General features: G+C 56.4%; 2 protein-coding genes and 1 long non-coding RNA gene across 5 annotated transcripts; 2 read left to right on the top strand and 1 right to left on the bottom strand.

The window, feature by feature from the left end:
- The first annotated feature begins 686 nt into the window (after positions 1 to 686).
- On the top strand, positions 687 to 7,115 carry PGLYRP2 (peptidoglycan recognition protein 2). Of its 2 annotated transcripts, none has more exons than XM_036302696.1 (6): positions 687 to 782; positions 1,399 to 1,522; positions 2,615 to 3,721; positions 4,499 to 4,709; positions 5,201 to 5,498; positions 6,359 to 7,115. In XM_036302696.1, the coding sequence occupies exons 2-6, from the start codon at positions 1,432 to 1,434 to the stop codon at positions 6,446 to 6,448; spliced, it is 1,797 nt and encodes a 598-aa protein (XP_036158589.1). In that variant the 5' UTR covers positions 687 to 782; positions 1,399 to 1,431; the 3' UTR covers positions 6,449 to 7,115. The 2 variants fall into 2 exon arrangements, with proteins under 2 accessions (XP_036158589.1, XP_036158590.1); XM_036302697.1 differs by lacking the exon at positions 687 to 782 and adding an exon at positions 792 to 1,020.
- Positions 7,116 to 9,017: 1,902 nt separating this feature from the next.
- On the top strand, positions 9,018 to 19,619 carry RASAL3 (RAS protein activator like 3). Of its 2 annotated transcripts, XM_036302525.1 has the most exons (18): positions 9,018 to 9,147; positions 9,277 to 9,611; positions 11,695 to 11,825; positions 11,954 to 12,032; positions 12,142 to 12,203; positions 12,575 to 12,645; positions 13,257 to 13,383; positions 13,471 to 13,569; positions 13,934 to 14,476; positions 14,845 to 14,989; positions 15,228 to 15,372; positions 16,191 to 16,427; positions 16,520 to 16,721; positions 16,827 to 16,945; positions 17,780 to 18,173; positions 18,446 to 18,603; positions 19,152 to 19,215; positions 19,320 to 19,619. In XM_036302525.1, exons 2-18 carry the CDS (start codon positions 9,290 to 9,292, stop codon positions 19,461 to 19,463), a joined length of 3,042 nt encoding a protein of 1,013 aa, XP_036158418.1. In that variant the 5' UTR covers positions 9,018 to 9,147; positions 9,277 to 9,289; the 3' UTR covers positions 19,464 to 19,619. The 2 variants fall into 2 exon arrangements, with proteins under 2 accessions (XP_036158418.1, XP_036158417.1); XM_036302524.1 differs by having other exon boundaries at positions 13,257 to 13,569.
- On the bottom strand, positions 12,414 to 13,442 carry LOC118652588. Its single transcript, XR_004966664.1, has 2 exons — positions 13,312 to 13,442; positions 12,414 to 12,589 (listed from the first exon to the last, which is right to left on the bottom strand). It is a non-coding gene; the product is annotated as an uncharacterized LOC118652588 (long non-coding RNA).
- Positions 19,620 to 19,712: the final 93 nt, after the last annotated feature.

The raw sequence follows: 19,712 nt of genomic DNA, 5'->3' as shown, positions 1-19,712 counted from the left end.
CAGCATCTCAGGGCTACCCCTCACTCCCCCACCCCGCCCCAGTCTACGCAGGGCCACTGGGATTAGGGTGAAGGAAGTGAGACACAGAGACAGGATCAAAATTCCTGATTTTTCCTCCCACCTCTGGCTCCAGCAGTCTCTGCACAGCACTGTTCCAGATCCTGACTTTATCTAGCATGTTGATAAACACTTACCTAAAATGTTTGTTCAGCGTGGACTTTTTGCATTCACTTTAGTCTACTAAAATATTGTATTAAAATAGTACTTATCTTGATGACTGAGATTTTCGACACCACCTTACGTTTTGTATCTGAGGAGGATACCTCACTCTCCTCATTCCAGTCCCTGCCCCAGATGGACACACAGACCACTTCCTGCCCTCAGCTCTACCAGGCAGAGGCCCGTCCCAAAATCCTCAGAGGAGGAGATTTCCTCAGATTCCCCTGGGGAGTGGCCCCCATTCACTCCCTCCCCTAGGACCTTCCTCCCGAGCTCCCACGGTGTGCCCCACTTTGTGTACCCAGGATGATGCTGAGTCCCCAGAAGGAGGACGCTGGATATCTGAGCAGGCCCCACCCCGGGGAACTCCAAGCCGGGCTCAGCCTAGGCATTCCCAGGCGAGTTTCGAGGTGGGAGGCCCACAGTGAAGCAATTTACACAGCAGCAGCCCCAGTCACATTGAGCCCATCCCACCTGCAGCACAAATAAAGGGGAGGCAGTCTCACTTCAGCAGGACTCAGACACAGCCCCAGGAGAAGAGGGACCCCTCACTGTCAGCCCAGGTGAGCCAAGAAACCAGCTCCTCGGACAAAGTCAGGGTCCAGAAGGCCCAGACCCAACCCCTGCTTCCAGCTGCACCTAGTGGCCGGGGATCTGGAGCTGGAACTGGATGAGAGAAGACATCTCCTCGTCCCCTGGGCTCACAGTGGCCTTGGCAAAAATACTCCCCAGTCCCTGTACCCATTCTCTGCCTGAGCCTAAAGTGCTGGCAGCAAAGACAGGAGGCAGTGCCAACTTCAGGTGTGTCCTTCTCTCCCCTCCCCCAGCACAGCCAGTCCTACCAGTTGGGCTGGCACCTGAGAGCCCCCTGTGGTGGCCGGCAGCAGCTGCACCTGCGGATGATCAGGAAAGGAAGGGGTAGGGCTTGCTGGATGGGCAGTTTGTTGGAGTCTGAACTACCCGGCCTCCAGATGCCTCCTGGTTTACTGAGTCTTGATCTCCCCCTGGGAGGGAAAGGATAGGATGGGGGAGCCCCTGATGTCCTTGACTTGGGGCACTGTCCCCACGCTCCCCCTGCCTCCCGCCCACAGCTCTGCAAGAGGCAACCATGTCATTCACCCCTGGACTTTGACAGTGGCCAAAGGCACCACTCAGTTCTCCATGCCTGTCTATTTCTAGCTCCGCTGAGGTCTCTGCTGAGGTCAACCGGATATGCCCCCCGGAAGCTGGAACCCCACAACGGTAGTCCAGGGTATCCTCTGGATCCTGCTTGGCTTGTTGCTATGTCCGGAACCAGGGACAGGTAGGTCAGAAGGCAGAGGCCTGCGGCAAGGACAATCAATTCTGCAGAAGTGTACTGCTATCCCCTCTGTGTCCAGCCCTCTACAGGGTAAGACTGGAATCCTCAGGAGACCCCAGTCTCGAGGAACCTCCAGTCTGGGGACACAGATTCTCCCAGCCCTACAGGGTCAAGGCAGGGGTTGGGGGAAAGATTGGGACCAGAAGAACAAAAATCAGGAAGGCTTCCCGGAGGAGGGGACACAGATTTAGGACAGGAAGGAGACTTTTACTTGGGGAGAAGCAAGAAAGGGCATTTTAGGCAGCGAGAAGAACAGAGGGATTATAGTGTGGACTGTCTGGAGAAGAATCAGAATTCCTGGGTTAAAAGTCCTGCTTCTGCCACTTCCTGTCTGTGTGACCTTGGGCAGGTCATTTAACCCCTCGGGGCTCATGGAGTCATTGTGAAGATTAAATGTGTTGTTATGTGCGTTACCTAGAATGGCGCCTAGCACAAAATAAATGTTTGATAAATGTTAGCTGTTATTCAACAACCCACTCCAGCCCTGAGCCTAGTACTTTTAGGTTCCAGGTTCAGCTGCTGACATGTCCCTCACAAGGCCCATCCTCTCCTCCCCTGAGCATCCTCCAGACACCTCACCCTATAAAATTCCCCAAAGTCCAACCCAAAACACAAAAACTGTCCGTCTTTCCCTCAAACTACCTGGGGACTCTGCCCACTATTGGCCATCACACAGCCATCACTTAGCTTTAGCAATCTCTATTGCTCACCTCCATACTGTTTCCCCTTCTCTACTCTAGCCTCCTGAACATTCATTCTCCACAGGCAACCCAAGGAGCAATCTTAGAAGGCCAGCCTGGCTGCATCTCGCTCCTGCTCATGAATCTGCCATGGCTCCCCAGTGCTCACAGATTGTCTGTGCCTCTGTTTCATCATTTACATGAGGATGGTGTTGGGGCATCACAGGGTAGTCAGAGGCGGGGGGTAGAGAGAGAGGGGGAGGAGAGGGCATTGAGAAGATGTGGAAGGAGCAGAGGGAGGCTCAGGAACCAGGGGTGCTGGGCCACGGGGTTAATGCCATCCCTCCTTCTACAGCATCCCTGCCCCTCCTCATGGACTCTGTCATCCAGGCTGTGGCTGAGCTGGAGCAGAAAGTGCCGGTCACGGAGGCCAACCACACTGTCTCTGTGTGGCACCTGTCAGCCTGGGACTCTGATCCCCACGATCCCCTCCATCACTTCCTACTAAAGGAACGAAGTCTCAAAGTCACCAAGTTGGATCCTTCTGCACTGAGCCCAGAGCTGCAAGGCCTGATGGAGGAGGTGGCCCGACATCATGTGCGGGGTGGGCGGGAATACGGGGTGGTACTGACCCCCGATGGCTCCACGGTGGCTGTGGAGCCTCTTCTGGCAGGGCTGGAAGCAGGGCTGCAGGGCCACAGGGTCATAGACTTGCCCTTGTGCAGCACAGCCACCCCTCTGGGTGCTGGAGACACCTTTCCCGATGTGGGAGCTGAGGTTTCTGATGCAAGAGCCACCTCCCCAGGACTCAGGGATGTCTCTCCAGATGTCAGCTCTGCAGATGTCAGGGCTATGTCTCCAAATGTTAGAACCACAGATCTCAATGTAGGAGCCATCTTTAAAGATGACAGAGTCACCTCTCCAGATGACCAAACCTCCTCGCCAGATGCCACAGCAAAGTCTCCGACCACTGTGGACAGCCTCCTGGTGGTCACCTTGGCCAGAGACCTGGGCCTGGCCTTCCTCCAGAACCCCCAAACCCAGAGCCACCCAGGCCTGGGAGCTGAGGGCTGCTGGGACCAGAACTCTGTCCCCAGGAACTTCACACTCCTGGACCCTGAGGCATCACCGGTTACCACAGCCTTCCTCAACGGTGCTCTGGATGGGGCCCTCCTCGGGGACTACCTGAGTCGGGCCCCTGAGCCCCGGCCACCCCTCCACCGCCTCCTGAGCCAGTACTATGGAGCTGGGGTGGCCGGAGATCCGGGACTTCGCAGCAACTTCCGGCGGCAGAACGGAGCTGCTCTGACTTCAGCCCCTGCCCTGACCCAGCAGGTGTGGGGCGCCCTCATCCTGCTACAGGGGCTGGAGCCAGCACACCCTCAGCTGCAGGGCTTGAGCCAAAAAGAGCTGGCGCAGGCGGCCACCCGTGCTGCCAAGGAGTTCACTGAGGCCTTCCTGGGTGAGAAGGGCCCCCAACCCCTGTGACCCTCCCTCTCCGAGACAGACACTCTCAGTCCCATGAGGTCAGGGGGATCCAGGACTAGGGGTTCCAGAGGGAGCAATAGGGCTCTGGCTGGGGAGCCAGGGCAGCTGTACAGGTGAGGAAAGGCTAGATTCGGGTCTTGAAGGATCAATAGGAGTTTGTCTGACACCCCCCCCCCACACACACACACAAACACACACACTCCAAAAAGAAGCGAGAAAGAAGGCATTGCCGGAGATGGGCTCAGCACATGCAAAGGCACGGAGATTGCAATGGAAGTTCAGCCTATGCAGCTAGGTGAGCTGCTTCACTTCTCTGAACCCCACTTTCTTCCGTGAAGCAGGGTAAATCTTCTACCTCTTGGATTTGCTGGATGGTTTGAGAAAGATGAAGCATGTAAAGCAAGTAGCACACAACTAGAGCATAATAAATGCGGGCCAACGTTCCTCTTTTCTCAGTGTGGCTCTCAGTGTGGCTGTCTCTCCTAGGGCTCAGAGCAGGGCCAGCTGCTGAGAGTGTTGTAAAGATCCTGGGTTGAAAAGATCCTTGGAGTCTGAACTACAATTCTTGGGGTTTATCCCGAAGCGGGTGGGAGGCATAGCCAATATTCCAATAGAACTGAGATGCTATTGGATTCGTGGTTAGATCCCAAAGGAGGCTGGGGAAATGGCCCCTAGGTGCGCTCTAATGGAGGTACAGGCGGCAGAAAGAGGAACGGTGGCTCACCCCAGCCCTGGACGCCCTTCTCCGCAGGGTGCCCGGCCATCCACCCCCGCTGCCGCTGGAGTGCGGCTCCGTACCGGGGCCGTCCGACGCCGCTACGGCTGCCGCTCGGGTCCTTGTATGTGCATCACACATACCAGCCCGCGCTTCCCTGCACCACCTTCGCGCGCTGCGCGGCCAACATGCGCTCCATGCAGCGCTTTCACCAGGATACGCGCGGCTGGGACGACATCGGCTACAGGTAGGCCGGGTCTGGGAGGGGGCGAAGCCGGTCACTCGGCGCAGAGCCTGGGTGGGCGGAGCCTAACGCGGGGGGGCGGGTTGGACCAGAGCAAAGCTGGAGAAACGGAGGAGCGGGGCGGGTGGAGCCAAGGTGGAGAGGGGCGGGGCCTAGACGAGGGCGGGGCCTTTGCAGTGGGACCAACTATGGGACCCTTGGGTCCGGGGTAAGATAGGGGGAGGAGGCGGCACCTGGGAGAGGGGCAGGACCAGTGATAAGGACTGAGGCTGGGACAGGGGCGGAATAGTGATGGGGTTGAGCCTAAGACAGAAAGCGCTGTGAATTGAGAAAGGGGCGTGGCCAATGGCAGAGTAACGGGAGGTTTTCTGCAGTGACATTTGGTGGAGGAGTGGGACGTTGCTGGGCCAGGCATAGGGCGACCAGGCAGGACTTGGCATAGATATGGGACAGGGCAACCCTGACGCCGCGCGGTGCCTGCCCCGTCTCCGCAGTTTCGTGGTGGGCTCAGACGGCTACGTGTACGAGGGCCGAGGCTGGCACCGGGTAGGCGCGCACACTCTAGGCCACAATACCCGCGGCTTCGGCGTGGCCTTCGTGGGCAACTACACCGCGGAGCTGCCTGCCGAGGCCGCGCTGCGCACGGTGCGCGACACGCTTCCCAGGTGCGCGGTGCGCGCTGGCTTCCTGCGGCCGGACTACACGCTGCTCGGCCACCGCCAGCTCGTGCGTACCGAGTGCCCTGGCGACGCGCTCTTCCACCAGCTGCGCAGCTGGCCGCACTTCGACGTGGTGAGTCTGCGACGTCCGACGTCCACATGACCTGGGCCTGCCCCCCATGTGACACAAGCTCAGCCCCTGACCCTTGCCTGTCTGCCCAACCTCAGCAGGCCCCTCTCTTTCCTGTAACCCCTACACTCACACAGCTTCAGCCAGGCCCCTGGTCTCCCTTGCAGCCCTTCTATTCGGGCAACCTAGTCCCAGCTTTTAAGTTGTTCTGCTCACAACATTTCCTGTCCCCTGTCCTCTGCTTGCACAACCTTAGCCTAGCCCCTGACCCAGCCAGCTTGTTGTTTGCCCAGCCTCCAGTACGTTTGTGCTCACAACCAGGGCATGGGCCCTGATTCCTGCAGCAGCCCCTCTGCCCACACAACCGCATCACCTGTACCCGAGTCACATCGCTGCTGCCTGCACAATCTCATCCCAGCCCACCTAACCTTGGCCTCACACCAGCCCCCTACCCAAAAGACCTCTGTATACCCAACAGTAACCTTAGTGGTGTCCCTCTACCAAAAACCGCTTTGCCTGCACATCTCTGTCCAGCTCCTAACGGTGTGTTGCAGTCTTCTGCCCAGACAACCTCAGCCCTAAGGATGCTTGCTCCGCCCCAGCCTCCCTGACCTTTGATGCTGCAGCCATCTAGGCCCAAACAGCACAACCTTGGCCCCAGCCCCTCGATCAACACACACCTCTACTCACACACCTGCACAATCTCGTGCTACCTGCACACTCCCGTTCTATTTCATGAAGCTGGCCTGCCGTCCGTGTGTACCCATCCCCTCACTTTGTCCTCTTCCTCAGGCTCCCACCAGGAGCAGAGGAGACCCAGCTTCACCCTACCCCCAAGCCTCACAGTCTCTTGCCTTTTCTAGAATGTAAAGCCAAGGACTGCGAAGAGCACCTCCAGGAGATCCAAGAGGAAGCCGCCTCTAGTGACCATGCCGGCCACAGACCTGCAATAAAGAGACCGTGTGAAGAAAGCCTGTGTCTATGCATCATCCGTGTTTGCCCAGAATCAGACCCTGAGATAAAAGTTCCAGTGCAAGTAGCATGGGAGGCGATCCCAGGACAGATCATTGGGGAACAAGGAAGAGAGGTGGGAAAAGGAAGCCCAGAAAGGGTGCTTTACCAAGCAAGTTGGCACTGGGGCACATGGAGCTCAGTCCCACTAGGGACTTCTGGAGGACAGCATAGGATACGTATCTCAAAGTTTTCCCACCCAAGAAGTGAGGGGACTGTTGATCCTCCAACTCCCACAATCATTGGCTGAGGGCTTTTCTCAGGGAAGTGCTAATTCTCCGGCACTTTGGGGCTGCTTGTTGCATGGGCTCCATCTGTCAGAGAAAGTCCTCCAGCAAAAATTGCAGGGAGTTGGGAGTGGAGCCAGTATGCAATGAGGTGGTAAACACTCAGGGATGCAGCAGAACTCAGGGAGACTCCGTGTGTGTGTGTGTGTGTGTGTGTGTGTGTGTGTGTGTGTGGTGAGTAGCCTGACACAGTATGAATAAGGTGGGCATATCTAAGGGGTGTGCACCTGCCTGAACACCCTCATTCTCAGGACAGGTTAGAGCAGTGGTTCTCAACCTTCCTAATGCCGTGACCCTTTAATGCAGTTCCTCATGCTGTGGTGACCCCCAATTTCATTGTTACAAATTGAACATAATTAAAGCATAGTGCTTAATCACAAAAAACAATATGTAATTACATATGTGTTTTCCGATGGTCTTAGGTGACCCCTGTGAAAGGGTCGTTTGACCCCCAAAGGGTTCGCGACCCACAGGTTGAGAACCACTAGGTTATAGAATTTGCGAGGCCCAGTACAAATGAAAATGCAGGGCCTATTGTTCAAAAAGCAAGAACTTCAAGACAATGATAGCAGAGCATTAAATCAAATATAGTGTAGAGCTCTTCTGCGTGTGGGCTCCTGGAGTGACTGCACAGGCCACACATCCATCGAGGTGATCCTACCCATCCCACCCCCTGGATTCCAGTCTCCCTTGCCTTTTCACAAACTGTTCCTTCTCCCTAGCCTGCTCTTCCCATGGCCAGCTCCTTCTCATGCTTCAGGTTGCAAATGTCACCTCCTCGGGGAGGCCTTCCTGGATTTTTCCGGTTCAGAGAGCATTCCTTCTGCTCAGCCTCTCTACTTCAGTCTGTGTATGTTCTTCCAAGTCCTCCTCACCAGGTAGAAATGTCTGGCATTTGTGTTCAGGATCTGTTTCCCTCACTAAACTGTGAGCTCTGGGAGGGCAGGAATCGTGTTGGTGTAGTTCCCCCATAGCTTCTCCAGCACCTAGCACATAGTAGGCACTCAGGAAACATTTTTTTAACTAAAAGAAGGCTCTTATTATAAAGCTTCTGAAACTGATATTATCATTGTGTTGTACAAATATGGAAACCAAGGCTCAGAGAGAGGAAGTGACTTGCCTGAGGTCACATATCTAGAGAAGGACCAGCTGGGACTGAAAGACACCCCTGGGCCCGATTCTACTGACTCTCATGTTGACTCATTTATTTCTTACAACGGTATTTGCCCATCTCTTTTTTCAAGAAAACATTTATTAGAAAAGTGCATCAGTGGTTTTCACAGCCCAACACATTCATATAACCAACACCCAGCTCAAGATATAGGCATGTTTGCTGGGCCCAAGTGGCTCAGTGTCATCCTGAGCACTGAAGGGTTGTCAGTTCGATTCCAGTTCAGGGCACATGCCTGGGTTGTGGGTTCGATCCCTGGTCGGGGAACATGCGGAAGGCAGCCGACTGATATTTCTCTCTCTCATTGATGTTTTTTTCTCTCTCTCTCTCTCTCTTCCTCCCTCGCTCTTCCTTCCTCTGTCTAAGGATGTCCTTAAGTGAGAATTAAAAATAAGAAATAGACCTATAAAATTTATGTTATGTGACTTTCACCTCAATTTTAAAAGCCATAAAAACGATATCAGTTCCCAAGGCCTCTCATACCCCCTTTCTCTAGCCCCTCCAAAGGAAACTGACATCCTGACTTATTGGACATAGTTTTGTCTGCTTTGGAGCTTTATATAAATGGAACAATACAGTGTATAGTTTTCTCTTTTTTTCTTTTTATTTATTTATATTTTTTTGCTTAGCATTGCTTGTAATTCATCTGAGTTCAATCATTCAGTCGTTTGTTCATTCTTATTGCTGCATGGTATTCCACTGTGGGAACAGACCACAATTTGCTCATTCTAGGGTATATGGACACTTGGGTTGTTGTCAGTTTGGGGCTATTACGAATAGTCTATTGGGTGAACTGCTGGGTCAGAGGAAAGCTGTACAGTCAATGTTTGTCAACCAAACAGTTTTCCAACTTGAATGAATTGGTCTACGCTCTAACCAGCAGTGGATGACAGGCAGTTCCAGGGGCTCGATGTTCTCCCCAGCACTTGGACAACAGGTGCCCATCTTGCAAAGAAGGCCACTGAGGCTCAGAGAGGGGCATATGCTGCCTCCTCTGGTCAGTGAGAGATTTGTGTTCCTGCTCTGGCACCTCCTCTCCTTCTGCATCCTGCCCACACTGTGCCCTCCCAACCTGGCCGTGGGGTGGGGTGGGACAGACAGGGTCACGTGGAGTAGCATTCAGCAGGAGGAAGCCAGGCAGTGTGCAGACGGCTGTTGCCTCTCGGCTGATCAGGAAATCAAGGTAAGAGAGGGAGTGCGTGTGGCCCCCAAGGGGATTTTCTGGGGGCAGGGCTGAGAGTGGGGAGGGGGCCGAGATGAAGGCAGCATGTGGGTAGACACGAGACAGAACTGTCACCCTCTTGTTTCCCAGGAGAATCCCCACCATGAACCCACTAGCAAGAAGCCAGTCCTCCAAAACCCAGCATGCAGCCCAAACTCCGCTAACCTCCTATCGCTGGCACACAGGAGGCGGTGGAGAGAAGGGAGCTGGAGGGTTCCACTGGGGCCGCCTTGCCAGCTGGGGGAGGGCACTGAGCCACCAGGAGCCCATGGTCAGCAGCCAACCTGCCCGTCGCTCGCTGTTCCGTCGTGTCAGCTCTGCGCCCCCCAAGGAGTCTCGCAGGAACCACCTCAGATTATCCAAGACCCTCTGGGGGAGGCATAAGAGCCCATCACTGGAGGCAGAGCCGGAGCCAGAAGCCTCAGGTACATGGCTCCGTCATTCAGAGCTGGGGCTGGGCTGGGAGACCGGATGCTTGGGTTTTGTCTGCCTCCAGAGCATCAGCCATACAGACACAGGAAGTTGTGGGGAGTGCAGAAGCCCAACAGGAAGTGGCTGGGGCCCAGCTGCCCTCTTCCCTCTTTCCCCCTTACCCAGGGCCTGGGGGTGTGGGGTGTGGCGAAGGAGCTGTGGGCAAGGGGGTCCAGCTTGGGGAAGACACAGGGAATGAATAGACTGATGATAGCACTATCCAGATGCCAAATGGCCCTTTGGCCCCAACTGGTCTCTTGTCACATCCACTGGCCCACTCTCATCCTCTCCTGCCTGGAGGTCCATCTCAGCCTCCTCCTGCTCTCCTGCCCTCCAGCTTCCATGTTTTAGTTTCTTCACTTCCTTGGGCCTCAGCTTCCCCATCAATGAAGTGGGAATCATGATCCCTACCTTGAAGGGTATATGATTTCCTTCCTTCATTTATTCATTCATTGAAACAGAGGCCTGTTGGGCATTGACTATGTGCCAGGCCCTGATTTAGGCACCGAGGAAAACAGCGGTGACTAAAAGAGATGTCACTGGCTGCCCCATGAGACTCACAGTGTCGTGGGCACGAAAGACAGTAGCGAGTATAAACAAGAAAATGACAGATAGGGCTCAGTGTCCCACAGAGGGATCTAGAAGGGTGTCATGAGGATTGGAGCTCTGGAGCATGAAGCACTAGCCCAGTGTCCAGCATATTTTAAGTGGTCCATTAACATGGGAGTTATTTCTCCCCCTAGTGGTAAAACACTAGGACAGATGGGTCATCTGGGAGGGTTGGTTGTTAGCTCTCCTATTCCTGGAAGCTCAGTTAATGCTCACCATTCATAGTCTCATTTGGCAAAAGCATCCCTTCAACCCCCTTCCAGGGTATTAGGTATTGCCCACTCCATCGTATCCAGAGAGAGCTCTCTAACAAGCAGGCCTCATCTTTGCGCATGTGAGGATGCCCATGGCTCCTCACTCCCCCCAGGATAAAACCTCTAACTGGCACCCAAGGTCCTGAACCAATCTCTTCCTGGACCTTCTCTTCTAGCCTCTGAGCCCTCCATTTTTATTTTTTATTTTTTTGCCCTTCCCTTTGTGTCCCTGGGCCTTGCCATCTCTCAGCCTTTGATCAAGCTGTTCCTGCCACCATCCCCTTCATCTCTGTCAAAATCCAACCTGCTGTTCAAGTCCTAGCACAAACTTACTCTCTCTGGAGGCCTTCCCTGGCCTGTTGCACAACCACCACCCCCTACCCTGGCCTTTTTCTATTCCTTTCTCAAACTTTGAATGTAGTCCACCTTAGACTAGTTATTGATGTAAGGAACCAAGGCTGCTGTCTTGTTGTTTAACTTCTTGGACCTTTGTTATTCTTGCTGATACAACCACTGTCTTGGTTAAGAGAAGGATGCTTGCCCTGACCGGTTTGGCTCAGTGACTAGAGTGTCGGCCTGCGGACTGAAGGGTCCCGAGTTTGATTCCAGTCAAGGGCATGTACCTTGGTTGCGGGCACATCCCCAGTCGGGGGTGTGCAGGAGGCAGCTGGTTGATGTTTCTCTCTCATCGATGTTTCTAACTCTCTACCCCTCTCCCTTCCTCTCTGTAAAAAGTCAATAAAACATATTTTTAAAAAAAAAAAGAGAGAGAGAGAGAGAGAAGGATGCTTATGTCTGAGGTCCAGCTCAGTCACTCACAAGCTGTGTGAACCTGGGCAAGTCATTTCATCTCTCTAGGCTTTAGTTTCCTTCTTGGTAAAATGGGGCTTATAATAGCCCTTTTAATGGCTTTGGGGGACTAAATGAGAGGAGGCGTGTGGAGCAGTGAACACGGTACAGGTCACATAGTAGGTGGGCTGCTGAGTCTGCCCAACGCCAGTGGAGACAAGGTCCAGAGAGTTTTGCTCAACAACTACCTGACTTGGCTGCCTTGGGGGAGTAAGGGGAAGAGGAGGCAATTAGGAGGGAGCCCTGTTGAGCTTTGGTGAGTGAAAAGGGGGGTCTGAGGTTCAGGAAGAAGTCCCAATACCCCAGCACCTCTTCCTCCACCCAGAGCCCGAGCCCGAGCCGGAGCCCCCAACCCCACAGATCCCTGAGGCGCCCCCACCCGATGTGCCTGTCTGGAACATCGAAGCCTTCACTCTGCTCGATGGGAGGCTGGTGCTGCTTGGGGGTGAGGAAGAGGTGAGAGAGGGCCTGTGGGTAAGAGGAAGGAAGGAGGGGAAGGAATGGGATAATGGGAAGCATCTGCCTCTCCCTCCACCTGCCTGCCTGCCTGCCCTTTCTGACTACCCACTCCCACGGAGGAACAGGGTCCTCGCCAGTCCAGGATGGGGAGCGCCAGCTCTGAGAGCAGCATCCAGGTGGCCATGGGGAACCTCAGGGAGGCAGGTAAGTAAGTGTGAGAGGTGAGGAGGGCTGGGGCATTTGGGAGCGTGACAGGGTGGATCAGAATCCAAGATGATCCCATCTCCCAACCTTCCATCCCCAAACACCACAGACCGAGTCTCTGGAAGGACTGAGCCGGAGGCTGCTGGCTCCAACCAGGTCCACAACGTCCGGGTGAGGCATCCACTGGGGGATGGGGAGGTGGGGAGAACAAATACTTCCAGACCCTCAGAGGTGAAAGGGGACTCTTACTGGGTGATTTGGGGCGGATCACTGAACCTCTCTGGGCCTCAGGGTCTCTGTCAAATAGAGCTAATGGGAAGACCTCCCTCTCTGGGCTGTTTGTGAGACATCGATAGAGAATGCAGGAAAGCAAACAATTGGTGCTTTTAAAATGGGAGCTAGTGGTGGCCTTTATTATTCACGCTAATACAGCCTGAGTCTGTGGTCCTCCAAGAATAGCAGATCCTCCAGGACACCCTGAGGGAGAAGGAGCTGAAGTGGGAGCACAGGGTTCTGCTCAGCTGACACCCCTCTCTCCGTAGGGGTTGCTCAAACGGCTGAAAGAAAAGAAGAAGGCCAGGTCAGAGCTGGGAGCCAGTGCCTCTCGGGATGGGTAAGAGTCTCTGAGGGGCTGGCGGGGCTGGGATTCAGCATTGTCCCCTCCCCCTCCTCCTGCCTTTCACTCTGACTTTCACCACATGCCCTCTGTGTCCTGCCCTGTGCTGGGCCATACTAGGGCCACGGAAAGATCGCAGCATGGAGCCAATCCCCCATGGAAGAGTGGGAGCAGGGTCTGACACAGTAACTCTAAAACAGGAACTAAATCAAAATCCTGGTCTGAGAGTGTCAGGGGAGGAAACTGAGCTGAGGTCTGAATAATGGGTGGGAATTAACTAGGCCAAGAAGGGCGGGACAGCATTCCAGACAGAGGGAACAGCATGTGAAAAGGCCAAGAGGTCGGATGAAGACACAAAAATAAGTCCAGTGTGACCTGATTCCAGACAACGAAGGATTAAGTGAAGGGAAACGAAGGCTATGATGACAAGGGCTATACTATACAAGGTCATTCAGGCCACCATGAGAAGCTGGGTTGATCCTAAAAGTGATGGACTCAAGTCCAATTTAGGTTCAAGTCCATCCTGGCCTCCCTCCACCCTTCAGGCTGTAGGGGGTGATGAGGGGAGAAGATAGACATGACACTCCTTCCCCCACCACCCTCTCCAGACCCCCCAGTGCTCTGGGCTCTCGGGAATCGCTGGCCACACTCTCTGAACTGGACCTGGGTGCCCAGCGGAATGTGCGGGTTTGGCCATTGCACCCCAGCCTCCTGGATGAGCCCCACTGCTTCCAGGTAAATGTGGGCAACTCTTCACGTCATCCCGATCCTTGGGCTTCACGCTTGGTCTCCACCGCGACCTGGAATCCGCTTCCTCAACAGGTAACCTGGGTAGGCGGGAGCCGCTGCTTCTCTTGTCGCTCGGCTGCTGAGAGAGACCGCTGGATCGAGGACCTTCGTCGCCACTTCCAGCCCAGCCAGGTCAGCACTGCGGAAGATCCCGCTTTTGCCCGCCCGCACCTGTGCAACCACTCTCAGCCCCTCCTCATCTCGTACCAGCCCCTTGCACACGGGCCCGGGCCCTTCTTTTCAATTTGCACCCAAAGTCCCGCCGACGAGGTAGCCGCCAAATCTTCCCACCGCAGCTGCTCTTCCGCGCGCAACATCCCCGATTCTTCCGGGAGATCTCAGAGCAGCTAAAGGGCTTCCACGTGGTCCCCTTGGGACCCCTGTGGCCCTACTCTCTTCCCCAGGGACCCAGGGATTTCCCTGCGGACATGGGCCCGAGTTTCACCTCTGGTGCCCACCATCGAACACCCACTCCTCCCACCACTCTGGTCCGCAGGACAACGTGGAGCGCGAAGAGACGTGGCTGAGCGTGTGGGTGCACGAAGTGAAGGGACTGCCCCGGACGGCGGCGGCGGCGCCGGGAGTGCGCGTGGAGCTGTGGCTGGACGGCGCGCTGCTGGCGCGCACCGGGGAGCGGGCTGGTCCGGGCCCGCTCTTTTGGGCAGAGCGCTTCCACTTCGAGGCGCTGCCGCCGGCGCACCGTCTGTCGCTGCGGCTGCGCGGAGCGGGCCCGGGGAGCGCCCCGCTGGGCCGCGCGACGCTGGCGCTGGAGGAGCTGGGCGCCCCCCGCGCGCCGGCCGCCGGCCTGGAGCGCTGGTTCCCGCTGCTCGGGGCACCCGCCGGCGCGGCGCTGCGGGCGCGCATCCGGGCACGGCGCCTGCGCGTGCTGCCTTCTGAGCGCTACAAGGAGCTGGCGGAGTTTCTCACTTTCCACTACGCGCGCCTGTGCGGGGCCCTGGAGCCCGAGCTGTCCGCGCAGGCCAAGGAGGAGTTGGCGGCTGCCATGGTGCGCGTGCTGCAGGCCACTGGCCGGGCTCAGGTGCGTCGCAGCGACTGGGCGGACCCGGGTGACCAGACCAAGTGGCACCTGCGAGGGGCGGACACCTTGAGGGGCGGGGTCTGAGCTTCAGCTACGAAGGGTGGGGCACCTGGAGGGGCGGGGCTTAAACTTGAGCTGCGCAGGGCGGGGCCTGAGCTGAGCCTCTGCGCTGAAAGGCTTATATTTCTGCTGCGGGGTGGAGGTTCCCACCCGTTAGGTGCCCCAGCAGTGAGGGCCAGGCCTGAGCTGTAGCTATGAGGGGCGCGACCTGTGCCCAGGTGAGAGGGACTCACCAAGAACAGGGGCTCCCCCTGGCTCAGTCTACACCCAAGCAACATGACACCCCCCACCCACCCCCCCATGCCCAGGCATTGGTGACAGACCTGGGAACTGCGGAGTTGGCACGCAGTGGAGGCCGCGAGGCGCTGCTGTTCCGGGAAAATACATTGGCCACTAAGGCCATCGATGAGTACATGAAGCTGGTGGCACAGGACTACCTCCAAGAGACGCTGGGTGAGCAACATCCCCGACGCTGGGGTTGTGGGTGGGCCTGTAGAAGCCTTCTGGGAGGACCTGGGTAACCTGGATTCTGGTAGTGGGTGATACCTCGGAGGTACCGGGATCCTAGAGGGAACCGGGGACTCCCCAAGAGGTTAGGTGCCTCCAAAGTAAATGGAGAAGAGTTGAAGGTTGGGTTGGTGGGTCCTGGTGGTTATGGCCCTGGCCCCCGTCTGGCTGTGCTGGACTGCAGGGCAGGTCCTGCGGCGAATCTGTGCCTCCACTGAGGACTGTGAGGTGGACCCCAGCAAGTGCCCAGCCTCAGAGCTGCCCCAGCACCAAGCCAGACTGCAAAGCAGCTGTGAGGAGGTCTTCGAGAACATCATCCACTCCTATGAGTAAGAACCAGGGTTCCAGCCCCTGAGCCTGCCCCTGCCTCCCAGCCACTGTGCTAGTTGCCAGATAAAATGCAGGGTGCCCAGCTAAATGTGATGCAATATTTGGGACATAGTTATATTTCAAAATTATTTATTATTTGAAATTCAAGTTTAACTGTTATCCTGTAGTTTTATTTGCTAACTCTGGTAACTCATCCCCAATATTTTGCCACCTAATGCCATGTAACCTGGGATACAATTCCTTGTCCTCTAACCACAGGGGACCCCATACCGTAATTCCATGCCATCTGACCCTCGTTAATATAGGACCTCAATCCTATGCCCTCTGATCTCAGGTGATGTCGTGCCCTCAATCCCATGACCCCTAGCCTTAAGTGACACTGTACCCCAAATCCTATGCAAATGATCACAGGAAACCTGGGATTCCAATTTATTGATCTCTGACTCTAGGTTAAGCTGTATACCTAATCCCATGTCACGTGGGACATCAATACCATGATTTCTGAACCTAGGTGACCCCGTGAGCCCATTCTATTCATATCATGTACTCTGTCTGGCTAGATCTGGCTACAGGATATCAGTTATGTTATAGCTGTCCCCATGTGAACCTGTACCCCCAACTCCAAGATTACTGACTCCAGCAGTCACCACGATAACACTACCATAAATCCTGACCCCCAAGCATCATTATCCCCGATGTCTCTAAATCTTGGAACTCAGAACATAGGTGACTCCTAATCCCTGACTTTAGGAATTTGATCATCCATGAACTTTATGCCCATACACTCCCCCTTTGACCATTGCCTGTTCTGTCCCAGCTGGTTCCCAGCAGAGCTGGGCACCGTGTTCTCAGGCTGGCGAGAAGCATGCAAGGCACGAGGTTCCGAGGCACTGGGCCCCCGGCTGGTGTGTGCCTCTCTCTTCCTGCGGCTCCTGTGTCCTGCCATCTTGGCACCCAGCCTCTTTGGCCTGGCACCACAGCACCCGGCACCTGCCCCGGCCCGCACCCTCACGTTGATTGCCAAGGTCATCCAGAACCTTGCCAACCGAGCCCCGTAGGTGCTGGAAGGCTGGGGATGGGGGGTATGGTTCGGCCATGGGGGTGGCAGATGCCTGACCTGACCTACCCAGTTGGACCCCGACCCAGGTTTGGTGAGAAGGAAGCCTACATGGGTTTTATGAGTAGCTTCCTGGAGAATCATGGGCCTGCCATGCAACGCTTCCTGGACCAAGTGGCCATGGTGGATGTGAATGCAGCACCCAGTGGTTACCAGGGCAGCAGAGACCTGGCCCTCCAGCTGGCGGTCCTGCATGCCCAGCTCTGTACCATCTTTGCTGAACTTGACCAGGTGTGTCCTGAGCCTAGAGACCAGAACATGGGGTAGGGAAGCAAGAGGGCCTGGAGCTTCTGGCCCAGAGAGCTTTTCAGCATCCTCCCTAACATGCCCCACCAGGCAACCCGTGACAGCCTGGAGCCCCTGCCCACCATCCTGCAAGCCATTGAGGAAGGCCGCCCTGTACCTGTGTCTGTGCCAATGCGTCTCCCACCACCCCCAGCCCAGGTCTATTCCAGGTAACCTGCCTGCTTGCTGTCTGGTCCAGTTCTGATGGGTGGGAGCAGGGGCAGGGCCAAAGGCAAGCACAGGGTCAGATTGGAATCGGTGGGGAAGGCAGGGTTATGTGAAGGCAGGATTATGTCAGGGATCAGAGATGGGGTCACATTGGGGTCAGTGTCCGAAAGTGTTGGATGGAGGTCAGAGGCTGAAGACGGCTTCTTCCAAGGGGTCAGGGAGAGGCCCACAGTGTAGTCAGAGGGCAGGCACAGGATCAGACTGAAGTCCAAGGTGGGACTTGGTCATGGCAGAGGTCAGGGAGAGGTCACATGTGGCATCCGAGAGAGAAAGTGACACCATGTTCAGCGATGGTCACATTTCAGTGAGAGGCTGGTGATGGGGTTAAATCAGGGGTCAGAATGTGGTCAGATGTTAAGGTATATCATCAAAGGTCAGGTTCAGGTTCATACTGTAAGCAGAGGTCAGGGTCAGATGGGTCAAAGGTATGGGCAGAGTCATGTTTGGGGTCAGAGGTCAGGGACCATGGTCTTTCAGGAGGCAGACAGGGACAGTTTAAAGTCAGAGGTTGGGGATAAGAGGGGATCAGTTAGGAAGGAAGAGGATACCCTGGTGAGCAGAGGTGGAGCCCAAGGTCAGATTGGAAATGATGCTACAGAGAAAGATCACACGGTGTCAGAGTCCAGGGCAGAGTTGGAGGTCAGAATATGACCTCATCAGTGACTGGGTCACATCGAAGTAAAAAGATCATGGGTCTGGTCATTTCCAGTCAAAACTGGGGGTGGGATCAGCTCAGGGGCCAGTCAAGGGTCTGAGCTCCTCCATTCCACCTCCAGCTTTTCCGCAGGGGAGAAGCCCGGCTTCCTGCCCCCTCGGGACCTCCCCAAGCACACCCCTCTCATCTCCAAGAGCCAGTCCCTGCGCAGCGTTCATGGCTCAGGAACTTGGGCCCGGCAGCGGCCAGATGAGGAGCGGCGACCCCCACGGCTGCCCCGGCCGGTGCAGCGCACGCAGAGCGTACCGGCTGGCCGCCCGGCTCGCCGCTGCCCTTCTGCAGGACCTCGGCCGCGACCCAAAGGCTCCCTACGCGCCGGCCCCAAGCCCCGCGGCAGGCCCTGGACCGGGGCCTCGGCCTCGCTGCCTCGGAAGCCGTCAGTACCCTGGCAGCGCCAGCTGGACCAGCCGCGAGACACAGACCAGGCGCTGAGCACGCACCGACCCGTGGGCAAGGTGAGGTCCAGCCTAGGTCCACGCCTGGACGGGAGAGACGAGACTGGAGGCCAGGCAGGTCTGGGTTCAGTTATGAGCGCCCTACGTTGTGTTACCCCGGGCCTAGTCCAACCCTCTCTGCGCTTCGATTTCCTCCTCTGTACAAGCCAGCGATGTTCCCCAGGAGGCAGGGCAGCGAGGAGGCAGAGCACAAGGAACAGGAAGGTCAGGGTCTTCCGGGAGAAGAAGGGGTGGAACGGCGGGTCAGGATACAGCGGCTCCCTCCCCTACAGCTGGCAGAGCTGCAGTGCGAGGTGGCCACCCTGCGCGAGGAACAGAAGATGCTGTCCGGCCTCGTGGAGTCGCTGGGCACCCACATCCGGTCCCTGACCGAGCAGCAGCAGCAGCTTCGTGGCCAGCTGCAAGACCTGGACGCCAGGCTCGGGGGAAGGTGAGCCCTGCCTTTCCATCAGCTCCGCCCTACGTGGACCCGTTAGACGTAATCAGATCGCCCAGAACCCACTGTCATTCAGGTCCTGCCTCTCAATCAGTCCCACTCAAATTCGCCAGGCACGGTCACGCCCCCTAGGCCAGCCTCGTCCCAACACACCTAAGACCCACCTCTTGGGCAGCTCTGCCCGCCCCTATGTGAGCCCGCCCCCCAAGTCGCTGGCTGGTCGTCTCATCAGGCCCCAACCCTCAATCAGGCCCTCTCAACCAGGTTGGGCCAGGCTCTCTCAGTCTGGGCACGCCCCTATCCCGGTCACCACAGGACCCAGGACGGGCCTAGCCCCGCCTCCAAAGGTTTCGTTGGTCCTTTCGTCCTAGGCGTTCCAGGCTCTGATGGCCTCTTCAAGTTTACCTAGGCCCCGCCCTCTGGTCTGGGCAGACCCCTCCTCCAACTCTAAGTCCCGCCCAGGATCCCTAACTCTCCAATCAGGGGCTGGAGGGGAGTTCCCCAACTTCTGAACTACCCCCACTTACCCCCGAAATCCACAGGACCTCGCATTTGGATCCAGAGCGCGACCCCCCAAGCAGTGAGGCCCACAAGCTGAAAACTCTGGTGAGAACCCCTGTCTGAACCCTGGGGCAGGTCTGGGCGGCGAGGAAGCAAGGGTTGGGGTACAACTCTCCCCTGGCTCTGAGCCCACTGCCGCTGCCCTCCAGGAACGCCGCCTGGCTGAAATGGAGAGCTCTCTAACCCAGCTGAGGGATGCCGTCCAGAACCTGCAGCATCTTCCTAGGACGTCGGGGTCCAGGAGCCAGCCCCTGCCTCTCAAAGAACTCTGCGTTAACGGAGACACCACCTGAGCTGCCCACTCCACCCCACGTGGTCTGGAAGCAAAAGGATACCTGTTTTAGGGGCCCTGCCTCAGCCCTACATGGCCTACAGTGTGGAGTGGAGCTGCAGATGGCAACCAGCCTGGCACTGTGAGGTTGCCCAGTAAAATCTTGATTTCCATAAAATTGATGGTTTCTTTGTCCCTAAGTGTTGCCAATCAGAAAGCACCCTCCCCAATTCAGCTCTCCCCAATCCTCCCCTAATTGGAGGGCTCACAA

The sequence above is a fragment of the Myotis myotis genome, unplaced genomic scaffold, assembly GCF_014108235.1.
Source record: "Myotis myotis isolate mMyoMyo1 unplaced genomic scaffold, mMyoMyo1.p scaffold_m19_p_32, whole genome shotgun sequence".
Taxonomy (NCBI): Eukaryota; Metazoa; Chordata; class Mammalia; order Chiroptera; family Vespertilionidae; genus Myotis; species Myotis myotis.
The sequence above is the reverse complement of the archived record's forward strand: the minus strand, read 5'-3'. Positions and strand labels throughout refer to the sequence as shown.

Excerpts from the sequence above, each read along its gene's own strand:
- PGLYRP2 (XM_036302696.1), top strand. The coding sequence starts at position 1,432 with ATGCCCCCCGGAAGCTGGAACCCCACAACGGTAGTCCAGGGTATCCTC. Across the intron at positions 3,722-4,498 it reads GTTCACTGAGGCCTTCCTGG|GGTGCCCGGCCATCCACCCC; the intron begins GTGAGAAGGGCC and ends CCTTCTCCGCAG. Across the intron at positions 5,499-6,358 it reads GCTGGCCGCACTTCGACGTG|AATGTAAAGCCAAGGACTGC; the intron begins GTGAGTCTGCGA and ends TGCCTTTTCTAG.
- RASAL3 (XM_036302524.1), top strand. The coding sequence starts at position 9,290 with ATGAACCCACTAGCAAGAAGCCAGTCCTCCAAAACCCAGCATGCAGCC. Across the intron at positions 11,826-11,953 it reads TGCTTGGGGGTGAGGAAGAG|GGTCCTCGCCAGTCCAGGAT; the intron begins GTGAGAGAGGGC and ends ACGGAGGAACAG. Across the intron at positions 12,204-12,574 it reads ACCAGGTCCACAACGTCCGG|GGGTTGCTCAAACGGCTGAA; the intron begins GTGAGGCATCCA and ends CTCTCTCCGTAG.